This window comes from Ricinus communis, chromosome 7, assembly GCF_019578655.1.
Source record: "Ricinus communis isolate WT05 ecotype wild-type chromosome 7, ASM1957865v1, whole genome shotgun sequence".
In the NCBI taxonomy this organism is placed as follows: Eukaryota; Viridiplantae; Streptophyta; class Magnoliopsida; order Malpighiales; family Euphorbiaceae; genus Ricinus; species Ricinus communis.
The window spans coordinates 12,165,624-12,180,623 of NC_063262.1; the positions used below are offsets into that span (position 1 = coordinate 12,165,624).

General features: G+C 36.1%; 2 protein-coding genes across 4 annotated transcripts; one reads left to right on the top strand and one right to left on the bottom strand.

Annotated features, from left to right (window-relative positions):
* Positions 1-227: 227 nt before the first annotated feature.
* Positions 228-6,430, bottom strand: LOC8263078 (probable polygalacturonase). Of its 3 annotated transcripts, none has more exons than XR_007216634.1 (6): positions 5,689-6,430; positions 4,812-4,932; positions 3,463-3,637; positions 2,903-2,973; positions 1,973-2,799; positions 228-642 (listed from the first exon to the last, which is right to left on the bottom strand). XR_007216634.1 is itself a non-coding variant. In XM_002526593.4 (5 exons), exons 1-5 carry the CDS (start codon positions 6,127-6,129, stop codon positions 2,165-2,167), a joined length of 1,443 nt encoding a protein of 480 aa, XP_002526639.2. In that variant the 5' UTR covers positions 6,130-6,430; the 3' UTR covers positions 1,533-2,164. The 3 variants fall into 3 exon arrangements, 1 of the variants encoding a protein (XP_002526639.2); XR_007216633.1 differs by lacking the exon at positions 228-642 and adding an exon at positions 747-1,436; XM_002526593.4 differs by lacking the exon at positions 228-642 and having other exon boundaries at positions 1,533-2,799.
* On the top strand, positions 289-1,304 carry LOC8263077 (photosystem I reaction center subunit N, chloroplastic). The gene is made up of 3 exons (XM_002526592.4): positions 289-582; positions 901-1,026; positions 1,114-1,304. The coding sequence occupies exons 1-3, from the start codon at positions 289-291 to the stop codon at positions 1,201-1,203; spliced, it is 510 nt and encodes a 169-aa protein (XP_002526638.1). The 3' UTR covers positions 1,204-1,304.
* Positions 6,431-15,000: the final 8,570 nt, after the last annotated feature.

The following is a 15,000-nucleotide window of genomic DNA, read 5'->3' on the forward strand; positions in this document are numbered from 1 at the left end:
AAAGTGGGTCCAAGATTTAAGGCGACCACACGCCTTTCAAATTCACAAAAACAAGCAATGTGAGAGCAGAAAGTTTGCCAATAGGAGTGAGGCAATCTCACCTTATCTTAACTCCAGCCACAACCTTCATTACATTCATCATCCCCTCCTTCCACATCACTCCTTATCAATTATATCCACACCACCTCACTATTACACTCATCATTTTTATTAAAATACAACTTAGGTTTCATTTTATTGTTCAAGGAAAAAAAGAAAAACAGAAAAGGAAAAAAGAAAAAAAGAAAAATGGCAGCCATGAATTCTAGTGTTTTGGCATGCAACTATGCCATTTCAGGCACTGCGTCATCTGAGCTCTCAAAGTTGGCTTCAGTGCCTTCAGCTGTATTCCCAACTGTGTCTGGTCCTAAGTTGCCTGTGATCAGAGCCCAACGAGCTAAACCTGCCTCTGATTCCAAAGCTGATGGAAGAAGAGCTGCCATGCTTTGTCTTGCTGCCACACTTTTCACCACTGCTGCTGCTGTTTCCTCTGCCAATGCTGGGGTCATTGAAGAATACCTTGAAAAGAGTAAAGCTAACAAGGTTTGTATTCTCCTTGGCTTTTTGAAAGCAATTCTGGTTAATGATCTTGTTTCCGTTTCGCTAGCATCAATATAGAAATCTGTTAGGTTTGCTATTCAGGAACTCCATTTAGTGGAATGAGAATAAGAGTTTGCTGCCAGGAATTTGGCCAAATATACAATATATGATGTTCAAGTTTATAACAAAACCTGTTCAAATTGACTTGAGAAGTTGGTAACTAATTTATGTTAGCTCAGTAATTTTTAGACTATTACCCCGTAGATGCAATCATCTCTTTGTTTTTGTGATTTCTGATGACAACATAAACATCTGTTGCAGGAATTGAATGACAAGAAGAGATTGGCCACAAGTGGTGCTAATTTCGCAAGAGCATACACAGTTCAATTTGGCACATGCAAGTTCCCTGAGAACTTCACTGGCTGCCAAGATCTTGCCAAGCAAAAGGTATAACTCTGAATCAGTAATTTGTATTCTGAATCAGTACTTTACAATATCGATACCTTATGAGTCTAGTATTCTTGGTGGTTGCAGAAAGTCCCATTTATCTCTGATGATTTGGCCTTGGAGTGTGAAGGAAAGGACAAATACAAATGCGGATCTAATGTGTTCTGGAAATGGTGAAGGGCAAAGGTTTGTCTTTAAACTTTCCCTTTTCCAACATGTATCTACTTGTCCCTGGAAGGATTAAACTCAATATTTATCAGAACTCTAATTTTTCTGTCCGTGGCATTCTCCTTTTTGTATTTAATTCTTCCTGAATATGAACTGCCATATCCTCAAGTGTATTTTTACGAAGTCAGATTAAGAAAGACCTAGAAGTATCAAGCACTGAAGCTTTGCACAGGGTGACAGCCCTGCAGAAAGAATAATACATCCCCTGTTTTAGAATTCTCAGAAAGCATGTGAAAGACACTAAAACAATCACAACTCACTTTTGAAACATCCAAAACTAAATAAAAACATTTTATACAATGTGAGAAATAAATACTGATACAAAATGCAAATCAGTGTTGAAAGTATAATTCAACTACGGCTAGTTATTTCATTGACCAACAACAGCCTGTTATGAAAGTATCCACCTTTCATTCCTACATAAACAAGAAAGTGATCGGAGGTCAAAATGTAACCTTATATCACCAAAAGGACTGACCAAAGCTCACCTATTATCTGAAATAAATAGCTGTACATCATCAAATTTTATGTGCAGCAATCGTTATAAGCCACAACGAATCATTAATCAAATGAGTATGAAAGAGGGTGAAACTCTAAATCACTTTGGACAAGTCAAACTTGCTCACTTCATATCCATATTTCGTATCTGCCAAATATGTTGTCTGAAAATTTTCCAGCAGCAATCTGAGAGGTCAATGATACAGGAGCAATACCATACCTATGAAGAACATAGAGCTTGGTAGCTGATTCACATGGACTTGTAATCTGATTCAAGTCCATCCAATCCAACCACACCTGTGATGCAGTTCAGTTCGCCCAATGAGTAATTACTCTGCCAAATGAACTTCAAGAGTGGTCCTCCAATCTCAAACCCAAATTTAAAAATATAATCCAGACTGACCAGTGAAGCTCAGGAGTACGAACACCAGGATGAGGAGTCATTATTCTGCAATTGGGGACAAGGCATTGGGAATACCTCATTCGCAAATCCTGAGACAAATTCACAATGCCAAGATGTCGATGATGCCAAACCAACTAGTGTAACATTCTTCATGCAAATTCCACCAAATGGGGCGTCCTTGATCCCCTGCAAAACTGGGGCTTTTGTTGAATTCACACAGATCACATTACTTATAGAAACGCCTTTCACAACTGGAATTGCATTTGGATCCCATCGTTCATCAGGGTGATCATTGGAGCCTCTACTGAACCTAATAGGAATCTTGACTCTCTCCATTGTTATATTATGTAGGGTGATATTTGATATATAGCCTCCTCTGCCTATGTCAGTTTTTATTCTCACCCCTGCTGCAGAATCCCAGATATGCAAATCCTGAATCATAACATTAAAAATCCCTCCAGACATCTCACTGCCTATTCCAACCCCAGAACAAGTTGGAGTTGTGCCTGAAACCCTCCTCACTATGATGTGCGAGCTTGGTCGAGCCGTTTTGATGCCGTACTGGTCCCACCCACTCTTTACAGCTACAAGATCATCTCCGCTCTCAATATAACAGTCTTCAATACACACATTAGTGCTCGAATCTGCAAAAGAAATTAAAAGCACAATTTTAATCCTTTGGTCCCTTGTCCTCTAGCATCAATTAATTTGGATTACAAAGAATACATAGAAAAAAAAGTACCAGACCTGGATCAATTCCATCAGTATTCGGAGCATTAAGGGGAGCCAGAATTGTCATGTCTTTAACCACAACATTGCTGCAATAGAAAGAAGCTAATTTTAATCCTCCAACAGTAATATCCGAGTTCAACAATATAGTGAAAACGTACAGGGGAAGTGAATACTGATAAAAATTGCTTAAGGATATTATCTTGGAATTGCAAGTTCTATACCATGTGCCTATAACGCCTAACAAACCTTAAGATAAATTAAGCCCACTGGTAGGTTATGAGTTAATCAACAGATACTCGAGGACATTAGAATCTTCCATGGGAAAGAAATAATGAAACCGTGGTACTAAATTTCCTGAAAAAGGAGGTTTGAGGAGAGAGACTTAGTACTTCGCTCCAACTTATCTTACTTTTTCTCTGTTAGAGAGGATATTCAGTTTCTTCCTGTTTGCATCAGCAAGAAAAATAACATGGCTCTGTAATATCATTTCTTTTATTATGTCCTTTTTACGTTAGCTATAGTGTGAAGGAGAAAAGAAACTGCTAAAGTAAGAGGAAGTGGTAATAAAGACAGACCTGCAGTAAACGGGATGTATGGTCCAAAATGGAGAATTGCGGAAGGTCAGGTTGGAGATGAGAATGTTATGAGAGTTCATTAATTCTACAAGGTGGCCTCTTGTATGTTCCAGTGTTCTGTTCCACCATAATTCCCACCACATCTTCCCTTGACCATCAATGCTTCCATTGTTTCCTGTGAAGCCAAATGCACTAATAAATATTCTTGATCAGACTTTTGGACCAAAAGTAAGGCCCAAAACTTTAGAGCATATCCTGAAAGGATTTTCTGCTAATGGCATCTCGAAACAGCCATTCTAGTCTTGATTACAAGTTAATTGAGTTCACTTTTGTAGTTGAAATACAAAAATGCTTTTTAAGAATCTTAGGTAGCCAAGGATCCTCAGTTTGCTAAAGGAATTTCTAATATATGATACAGCAGTCTGTGGGAATCGAAAGATATGAACTTGATAGCATATTGTGCTGTAGTTATTCCTCAAAGGAAACATCTAAGATATGAAGATATGTAGAAGGTATTTGGAGAGATGTAGAACTTTAGTTTCATGCTGGTTCACCTATTCAGATTAAAATACAGCCAGGTTGGCCGATAAAATTCTGGCTGATGTATCCAAAATCAGAATTAAACTCCAAAATCCATGTATCCAAAATCAGAAAAAGAAACAGGGCAACTGTCAAAAATTTCTCTCTGCAGATTTTTGATGGATCCAAACTTTCAAGACAGCTAAAAAGGTCCAGGATCATACAGGATTACTCTCATATTTCATTCAATAGTCCAACACCTATGACACTACAAATTCAATAGCTGTCCTTTACTAATTAAGTTGCTTAATATCTTTCATCTAACAACTCAAGGAATTGAATACCAACTAACTCCTTGTCAACAATGCTAAAGTATTAAGGATGCTGCAAAAATCCTGGTAGTTTCTGCTAATTCTACTTAAGAAAAAAATAGAAAAGAAAGATCTTCTTGCTAATTTGAAATATGGATCAATGCTTTTCTTCTTATACAACTTGTCTTCGGTAAAGAATATATTTTTAATTGTTATTATATACATGAAATAAAGACAAATATGAGAAAGAAAAATTTTAAATTTTGGCACTACAAGCTTTTAAGTGTTGCCTAATAATCACATAACTATAGATTTTAGTTGCCCCCAGATACGTGATTGACTATTTGACAGAACTGGCTGTTCTTTCTTTCTCCTTTGTTTTCTCATTTTTTTTATCTTTTATTTTTGTCCCTCTGCTTAAATAATGAAAAACTCAAAAGAACTATTGGTGTAAAGCATTATCAATATGTATGTAGGTATTTAATCAAAAGCGAAAAGCAATGTGAAAATGCTTAATACCTGTAATGATGACATTAGTAAGTCCATTTCCATGAATAAGGCTAATATGTCTTCCTCCTAATCTCTCTCTCCCTCTTCCATAAGAAGGCAATGGCTCTATAATAGGCCATTCTTTTGGGTCCTATCATTCAAGTACATAGATATACATATCAAAATCTGAAAGAATAAATAGTAACAAATTCCAGGATCATATCTTCTGTGTCTGTCCCAAACAAGAAACATTACCACAACAAGCATGATGAAGAAGCAGGGAAGAAGATACTTTCTACTTTAAATTAGCTCAACCCAATATTTACACTAAATCATAATCAACTGCAAGAGAATAATCCAATCCCTTAATTCAAATGTGCATCAAATAAATGTAAAAGCATTTAAGCAAAGGGCTCCAAATGCACACTTTGAGGTATTTTAGGTCCCATAAAATTGCACTTGCACATCAACACAACAGACCATCTTCCTGTTTTGCATAAGAAAAGGGCTACAAGAGGGTGGACAATGTGCAGGATAACTGTGACAAAGCTACAGAGATATTTCAAACTTACTAAAGTTGAAATCTCCTTTTGCAACCTAAAAGAAATTCAACTAAAGCATTTTTTTTATTCATTTCTCAAAAGCGACCCCCTGTACTCTCCATGAATCATTGCAAAAACGTAACTAGAGGGATTCCCTTCTAAAAGAAATGAATTTAATATAAAAGAATCAAAATTGACAAGAAACTCATGGCAAGTTTAGAATTTGTGGAAAGCCCATTGATCAGACAAAAATACGTTTCAAAATCAATCAAGCCCAGAAATGCATCTTTAAAAATAAGGGAAAAAAATTAAGAAATTTGTTATCTTCTCTTACAAAAAAAAATGAAGAAGTTTGGCACATATACCTGAGAGCCCAAAATAACAGCACCCTCTTCAAGAAACAATGTAAAATTACTGGTAAGGTTAAAACTCCCAGTAAGCCATCTGCCTCTGGGAACAATCAGCTGGGACCCACCTTTCTCCGCGAAACGCTGCATGTACCGTACTGCTTTTCGAAACGTTTCAGTATTAGATGTTTTGCCGTCGCCAACTCCACCAAAATCCACTATGGACATGACAACTTCTCTCCTGGGTAATAAAAGCTCCCCAAGGAAGAACACGGCACAGCTTTCTTTATCACCCGAAAAACCGGGTGGTTGGGACGACGATCTAGACATGAGACATATCGGGTAAAAGTCTCTGGTGGTGATTTGGATTGATAAAAGCACTAAAACTGTGATCAAAAGAATAAGCGGCGACCATGATAATCTTGTCAACTTACCCATTAATGCACTACTAGATTCCATTAATTCTCTCTAAAATACATCAAAATCCAATCGACCCAACTCAGATTGATAAACAAAAGAGAAGAGAAAAAATGAATCGTTTTCGTTTTGTTTGTGAATGCTGTTTATGGTGTTTTCGTTGTTTTAAGGTACAAAGGAATGGAACAGTGGAGGGATTCGTACGCGGACAGGAGGTACGGTGTTGTCGTGTTTAAGGACGTTTCTTGTTAAAATATTAATTAAAGGGAAAATGGAATGGTGGTGTAAGGAACCCGCCCTTCACGGGGGAAGACCATTTTCTTTTATTCGTCTGTTGAAAAGGAAAAAAATATTCTCTTCCTTGTTTGACATTTGTTGGAGGAGATTGTTGGCATGCGTGTATCAGATGCATCAACTGTAGACACGCATGTCTGACACGTGGTAATCATGATGATAATCATCCTGATGGTCTTTGCTCTTTTGGTTTTCTGAAATGAACGTTGTGCGAACCGGATCTTGCTTAGGATATGAGGCAATTACAACTTTGCACATGTCCTTTTCTGTTAATTTAGTAATGTTTATTTTACTTCAATAGGAAAACTCATATTTTACCCATGCAGTTTCATCATTTTCAAGATTTACCTGTCACTATTAGTTGTATACATTTTATCCTTATCTTTTTTGTCCACATCAAATCCTCTTATTCTAAAATGCCTAAACGATAAAAATCTCATCAATTCTTTAAATATCGATAATAATATTATTAGACATCACGCATTTAAAAAAAAAGTACGTTGTTTCATTTTATATCCTCTTATTTTAATATACGTAAACGATAAAGATCTCATCAATTTTTTACATTGATAATAATGTTATTAGACATCATGTGTTTTAAAAGAAAAATACGTTGTTTCCTTCCATTTTATCAACTTATATATTGGTGATTAGGATTCTAATATTTTAATATTCCTCTTTTTTGATATATCTTAAATTGATTAACTCATCATTCGATTAGAAGAAAAAATAAAAGCAAAAGGAGTCTTAGTCCGTCTTTATAGAGATGCGACTCGTTTAGAGATATTTAAAAGCGATAAGAATTGGAAGAAAAGGTTTTATATTTGCTCTGGTTTACAAAACAAGGTATGCAATTTTTGTCTTTAGTATGATGCCAAGTGAATTGAGCATTAACTCATATATATGAACTTACTAATAAAGAAAGCAAATGGGTGAAGTGAACAACAAAGGTAAGCTTTGAGACAAGCTGGTGAAGCTCATCCATTAGTGCATGCAGCTGGAGCAAATGGAATAGATGGAGGCATACCAAGAAAATAAAATGAATTAAAGGCACAACTTTGTAGTTTAATCAAGAGAAAAGTAACTTTTAAAAGAAGACTCTAGTTTCTATGGATATTGATTCTCTAAAATAGCAGCTTACAGCAATTGAAGAGAAAATTACCCAACAAAAAGTGTCAACTACGATGATAACACTAGGTGCTACTGTTGTTGTTTTCTTTCCTAAAACCTAGCTCCACTGCATATCAATGATTGGTCCACCCCCACCACCAAAACAACTATCTACAATTAACTACATATACTTTTGAGTTTATTTTACATATTTTAGTTGCTTGATATTTGAAATTAGGGATTTCGACATTATGGATTTCATTTAAAGGTATACTTTGTTTTCTAGCTTTTGATTTATGAGTAATTGGGGATTAAGGTTTCTTTTTTGTTCATGTATTTCACATGTGGAAATACATAATTCTACAAATAATAATATTATTAACTCACGCTTTTATTTGACAGTTGTTGTTGTAATACACATTATGGACGACGATTTTGAGCGCGCACATAAGTGTACTAGCAATCACAACACTCTAAGGCTTTTCAACCTGATCGGAAACATGCTAATTAATCACTGAAATTGGCACGGAGAAGAGAGTCACTACCTAGATAATCACTATGACACTTTTTATATTTGTGTATAATTGGATTTCTTACAAAATTATTGCCGTATTGAGAGATGAATCTAGAAACCAATTTTCCTAATTGTGTATTTCTACCTTTAATTTTATTAATTAATAACCTATTCTCTATAAATGCAACATATTAGTTCTACACATAAATAGTACAACATGGCAAAGGTCTATCTAGTTCTAGCCTAGCTTTATTAAATCCAATCTTACCTTCCTTTAACCTAATTGAGCTACTTTTTACATACAAGAGCCTATTTTAATTTCTTAGTCTAAATGGGTTAGATTTTTATTTAAGCATGGTAAAGCCACCTATATTTAATCATTTTTATTGATTTTAGCCCAACTTGTCGTCTTTTAGTCTAATGGACTACTGATTACATGTCAGGATCCAATTTTAAGCCACCTTAAAAATTCTCATTTAAACCCCATATATTAATGCAATTATACTTTTAGCCATTATTTCATAATTAATTGTCAAATTAATCCTAACATTTAAGTAACTTAACTAACCAATTTATTGACTATTTTCTAATTTGATCCAACACCATTGCTAATTAAAATTCCGCAATAAATTCTTTTATAAGAATATTTGAGTTCGTGGCGTTGTAACCAGATTCACGCTTTAAGCAGCCTATAGGAGCTTTAGATGCTCTTGCAGAATCTGTTTTCCAGCCTATAAACTTATAGATCTGAAAATAAATTTGAACAGAAAGAAAGCGAAGAAGTTTACGTGTGCGGATCTCTTCGAGGCAAGCACGAGCATACGCTGATGATGGGAAAGAAGAAGATGATAGATAAAGAAGATAAACTTTGAATTGCTTTATTAATAATAACAGACTTTGAACATAAACATATAAACAATCTTTGAAAGCTTTAAATAAACATACAACTTTGTAAGACTTTGAAACAGAAGAAAATATAGACTTACAAGAGGAGTTACAAGATTCTCTCTCTCTTACTCACTCTCTTTTACTCTAATCTCTTCTGTGAGATTTAGACTCAGGAAGAGCTTTCTTCTCTCTTCTAAATTCTAAGTTCTAAATTCTGAGGGATGAAGAAGGAGGACTCCTCTATATATAGAGGTCTTGGAGCTTTGGATACTTGTCACGGGCTTTGGATGCTTTGCTTAGTGGAGTAGAAATGATTCCACTTGTCTTTGGAGTCTTGTGGAGATTCTTCACATGCTTTGGAGTCTTTTGATAATGCCAACCGCCTTTTGAGAAAGTTGTCGGCCATGCTTTGAAAGAATCTTTTACTTTTTTGACTTTTGTTTTTTCTTTTCTTTTCTTTTTCTTTTTCTTTTTCTTTTCTTTTCTTTTTCTTTTTCTTTTTCTTTTCTTTTTCTTTTTCTTTTTGTGGGCTTTAGTGTGGGCTTTTTGGCCCAACACAAATAACCTTGGGCTACCATTTCTGGTTTTTAACCCATGGGCTTTAAAAGAAGGAGATAATATTTATGAGATTTTGAGTATCCCATAACAATCGTCTCCCGCTGGATCATCCAAATCGAATGCAGCAGTACTAGCACTGGAAGAGGATGATGATGAGGCTTTGGATTTGCCTTTAGAAGAAGCTGTTTCAGACAACTGTTTTATAAGTTGTAGGAAATCTTCTTCGGTTTGGGCTGCAGCAAGCTTTGGAAGGAGAAAAGACTTCTGTGCCAAGAACGTTGTTTGTTCTTTAGGAGGCAGAAGCTATGTTTGGTCAAGAAGTTTTGAGCGGCTTTTAGGGACAGTTTGTCTTGGTGGTTGAATTTATCCCACCATTTTACTTTGAATCGACGGATAAGTGTAATCTCACCATCGGAAGCGGATTGAGTGAAAGTACCATACATACCCAGGGTAAAAGAAATTTGAGCGAGGAAAAGGAGAAGCGGGGGAAAACGCTTTTCCATGGAATTTGGTTTGTAATTTGCTTTGAATAGGTTGAACAGGGGTAAGACTTCGGGAATAAGAGTCTCAGGGGCATTACCGTAGTAATTCCACCACTGTTTAAACCAGTAAGGGATTTTGGAGGTTTGGATATTGGTGTCGAAGTAGAATAGCCAGGAGTGGCTTCTTCCTTCGTTTTGGATAAGAAAGGTATTGAACCGGGCTTACTTTGGTAATCCCGATAGGAGAAAGAGGTGTTAAGATTTGAAGGGTAGGTTCTTTTTAGAGAAGTAGGGAAGGAACGAAGAGAGTGTAAATCCATACCCCAATCAGACGGGTGAAGGATTCTTTGGATTGTGCATGTTGAATATGCAGGGTCTTTATGGGCTTTGTCTTTTTTGAAGTGCTTGAATTTGGCTGAACCAGTAACCTCAAGGATTGACTGGTAATAAGCTTGAGGCTTTGAAATATTCCAGGGTTTAAAAAACCAACCTGGAGGGAAAATCTTTGAAACCAATTTTGAGGGGCTTTCTGTGCAGAATCCTTCCTCAATGGTTAAAACATTTTGAAAAATAGGTTTTTCCAAACTCATTTGATTTAAAACGTTTTGATTGTGTCAAAACAATCTCCTGAGAGTTTGGCTTTGAAAGACTATTTGAGTTTTGAGATAGATTTGGAGGGAAAATCTCTATCTCGGTATTTTGAAAAGGGATAGATAATATACCTTTACCCTTTGTAGAAGAAGAGGACGACTTTGGAGTCGCTTCTGGCTTTAGAATGATTTGCTTTGTAGATGGTTCAGACAGGGATTGAACCATTTGTCTTTTGTATTCCTCTACTCTTTGAATGAATTCAGGGTCTTGCTGGGCAAGCCATTCCTGAATTTGTTTGGCTTGATCGGCTTTGAAAGGATCCATCTGAGGTTGAATTGGATCCGGTTGATTAATTTCTTCTTGGATTATCTCAGTCCAAGTCCTGATGGGCTTTGAAGTTGAAGGGAGGACTTCCTTCACTGGGCTTTGAATTTTGGTCGGTTTTGAAGAGGCCGTGGACTTTTCTTCTTTAGATTTCGATTTTCTTGGCATTTTGTATCACTCCTGTTTTTGTAAAAACTCTCTGGTTAGAAAGTCAGGAATAGAATTTGATTCTCCACGAATAAATTCAATTTCAAAATCAAAAACAGATAAGATAGCTTGCCAACGGGCGAAAATCTGTTTTGAAGCTATATTTTGGACATCTTTGTGTAAAACTTCTTTTGCAGATTTGTAATCAATCCTTAAAAGAAATTTTTGATTTAAAAGATCGCTTTGAAATTTAGAAATACAGAGAACTATCGAAAGGATTTCCTTTTTGATAGTAGAATAATTCTTTTGAGTATCGTTCCAGTGAGCAGAAGTAAACTGGACAATACATTCTTTGGAATTTTGGACTTGCTTAAGAATTCCACCATAACCTAACTCCCGATGCATCCGTTTCTACAATCTTAAATGCGGAAGGATCGGTTAGATGCAAGGAATTTCTAAAACTTGTTTTTTAATGCTTTGGACTATCTTTGTATGTTGATCGGACCAAGGAGGGGGGTTTTTCCTTAGCCTATCATGCAGGGCTTTGCAAGACAGTTTAAATTAGGATAAAAATCCATAACCTAATTTAAACTACCGAGAAATCTTTGAAGTTGGGTTTTTCCAAAATTTTATCCGGAAACTTTGGAAGTGAATGCAAGGGATCTCTTAATTGGAGTAATTGTACCCCGAGAGATGTAATGACCAAGAAATCTAATTTCGTTTGAAAAGAGATATCTTAGACTTTGATACCACTAAACCATTTTTCTTAACAACATAGAAAAACGTTTCTAGGTGTTTAAAATGTCATTCAATGGAATTTGAAAAGATTAAAACATCATCTATGTAGACAATGCGAACTTTGAAAATGGATTAAAAATGTCATTCATGATTTCGAAATTCGGAAGGGCATTTTTAATCCAAAAGGCATCACATTCCACTCATATTGGCCGAATGGGACTGTAAATGCCGTTTTGTAACGATCTTTTGGATCAATCTGGATTTGCCAAAATCCTGATTTCATGTCAAACTTTGAAAAGATGAATGCAGAATGCAGTTTTTGTAAAAGATCTTTCTTATTTGGAATAGGATACCTAATCCACTTAAGAGCTTTGTTCAATGGTTTGTAGTTGATCACTAGCCTAGGAGTTCCTCTTTCTATCTCGCTATTCTTATTGACATAGAAAGCTGCGCAAGACCAAGGTGATCTAGACTTTGAAATTAAACCTTTAGACTCAAGATCTTTAATCTCTAATCTGCAATGGCAATCTAAGGACTCATTCATCTGAATGGGTCTGGCTTTAGTAGGGATTTGCTTATCTGAAAAATCGTTTTCATATGGCAAATCTACCATATGTTGCTTTCGATTCCAAAAGCATTTGGAAGATCGGGCGAGTTCATTCTCAATCTTCATTTGAAAATCGAAATTTTTCTTTGAATAAAATCATTTTGCAGTTGATCTAGGATTCTCTTCAAACCCACATCTTGTTGAAGATGAGAAAGATGGGTCTGTTTTCCTTTGATCAAAGCATTGATTTCAAAATTGTAAATGGAATGGGCTTTGATAAGATTCAAATTTCTCTTTTTGGTTTTTCTAGAAAGGAAAAACAATCTTTGAATCTTTAGCTTTGAAAATGATTCCAGTTGTTACTTTAAAGGGAGTTATCAAATTGATAAACGGAGTCCCTAAGATAACCGTTTCTTTGAAGATCCTTTGTAAGAATAAAAACATTCTTTAAAGCAATGTTATTATTAAGAATTGCGGCTTCAGTTTACCGGCAATCTTAATTTTTGAAGAATTGGTGAAGTCGGCCTTTCTTTGGTTTCTTGGTGAAACCTTTTAGGAACCGATTCGCGATTGATACAATTGAGGTCGCTCCTGTATCAAACAAGGCGATGGTTTCTATCCCGGAAATCACCAGGGAAAACAAGCTTTATTTGAATCAAATATTTTCTTGAAGTAATTTCCTTTAAAACATTGATAAAGTTTTCGGGAACATTTCGAAACTTGAGGTTTTGAAAATCATTTTCCTCATCGAATCGGAATCACTATTCGCTTGAGGATCGGGCTTTGAAGCAAAACAGAATCATTTTGTTGTTTTTCTTTCAACTCTTTGAGTTCTGTTTTGATGGTTTTAATCTCCTTACTGGAGTTCACAAGCAAAGATGGGAAGAGGGTTTTTCAACTTCTTTCCTTTGTCCAAAATCATAGTAAGATCATAAGTATTCTTACTAGATGAAGGAACCAGAGATTCAGTTTTTAAAATTTCTTTTAAAACTTGCTTTTGAATAAGAGGATCACTAATATGCTTTACAGCTTCAAGAAGAGCTTCTTGTTGCCTAGTGAGCATATTAATGTTCTTTGAAGAGCTCACGAACTCGTCTCGAACAATCGGTTGAGGTTTTGATTTCATCAATTTGAAATTCTTCCTCACTGTTTGAGAACTCTGATTCAGATGAATCAACTAGAAGAGCAGAAATCTTTTGCAAAACTTCTTCTTCTATTTGAAGCTCATGGAGTCTTTTGGAAAACTTACAATACTTCGAAGTATGGCCTTTCTTACCACATTTGAAGCATGTAATTTTTGAAAAATCCTTTTTTGAATCATTCTTTGGAAATTTAGAATGAAATTTGGAAGAAGATGGTTTTTTATAGAAATTCTCCTTGCTTTTAGAAGGCTTTCTATACTTTGAAAATCGTTTCTTTTTGAAAGATTTTGGATAAGAATCAACTTTGCATTTCCCTTTCTGCAACTAGACACGGGCTCTATGGGTTATACTCAAAGGTAGTTCGTGAAACTACCTAGTTCCTGCCTAGTCTTTTCATTTCCCATTTGAAATTTGTCTTTGAAGCTTAAGGTCATGACAAATCTTTAAACCTTCTTTCTGGGTTAGACTAACTAACTCTCCATAAGTGTAGAAATCATAAGGGATTTGACCGTTATGGGTTTCTCTTATGGTATTCCTAACTCTTTCACCTAGAATCTTAGGTAAACCGGCTAAGAATTTTTCTTTCCGGAAAGGTTGGCTAGAATCTTCCCTAAGCATGACTCACGGTTAGGAAAGTGTCTTTGTAACTTTGGAAGTTGCTAAGCTTCTTACAGGTAAGATTGCTAAGGAGCTCGGCATTCTTGTCTTTGAGGAGAAGGGTCTCCTATGAAATGTAGGGAAATAGTGAGGATTAGGGTTGAAACCGCATCCTCAATTGGATTTCCTATTTCATCTAGGATTGGAGTTCCTTCACTGTTGTTTGGATAACACCTAGGATTTGGAGTTCTTTGTGCTTGAGTGAGATGATAATCCCACCATCCTTTTAAGCGGCCGGAAAAACCATTATATCGGGAGCTCGAATGATGGCTCTATCGGAGGTACCACTTTGGGTTTTGTAGGCATTGGCCGCCATGGTCATCATTGTAAGAGACCAAGGATGTTGTATTCGGACATTCCATCTATATTCCATTCATAGACGGAGGAGGCATTGAATCTAGGCGGGTTAGGATGTTGTTCCTATTCTCGATTCCTAGATCCGGGCGGTACTCCTAGGAGTATTCCAGTCAATCTAGGGGCTTGGATTCCCAATCATTGATGTTGAAGGGTTTTGGAATGGGGCTTTCAAGCTCCGAATCGTTAGACTCATCGCTTGGGCTTGTCCTATAGCACCCGATATTCCTACTACTTTGAGGAGTATCCGGTACTAGGTTTTGGACGACTCGGAGGTTGCTAATCTACTTAGGCATTCGCTCGACTACTTTGGCAAACTCAGTTTGCTTTTGGAAATGGTCTTGGCTCGGCTTTGTGGTGATATGGCTTAAAAACTGGGTTTTTAAGCTTCTCTGACTGATTCGACTCTTTTGGTTGACCAGTACTAGGGATTGGAGATGTCACCACTATAGGGGGCTTTTGAATATGGTTTTCTATTCTAACCAGTTGTTTTCCTATAGTGTTTAGGCAGGTGTTCGAATAATTGTTCTGTTGAACAATATTCTTGACATTCTTTTCAAGGTCTTC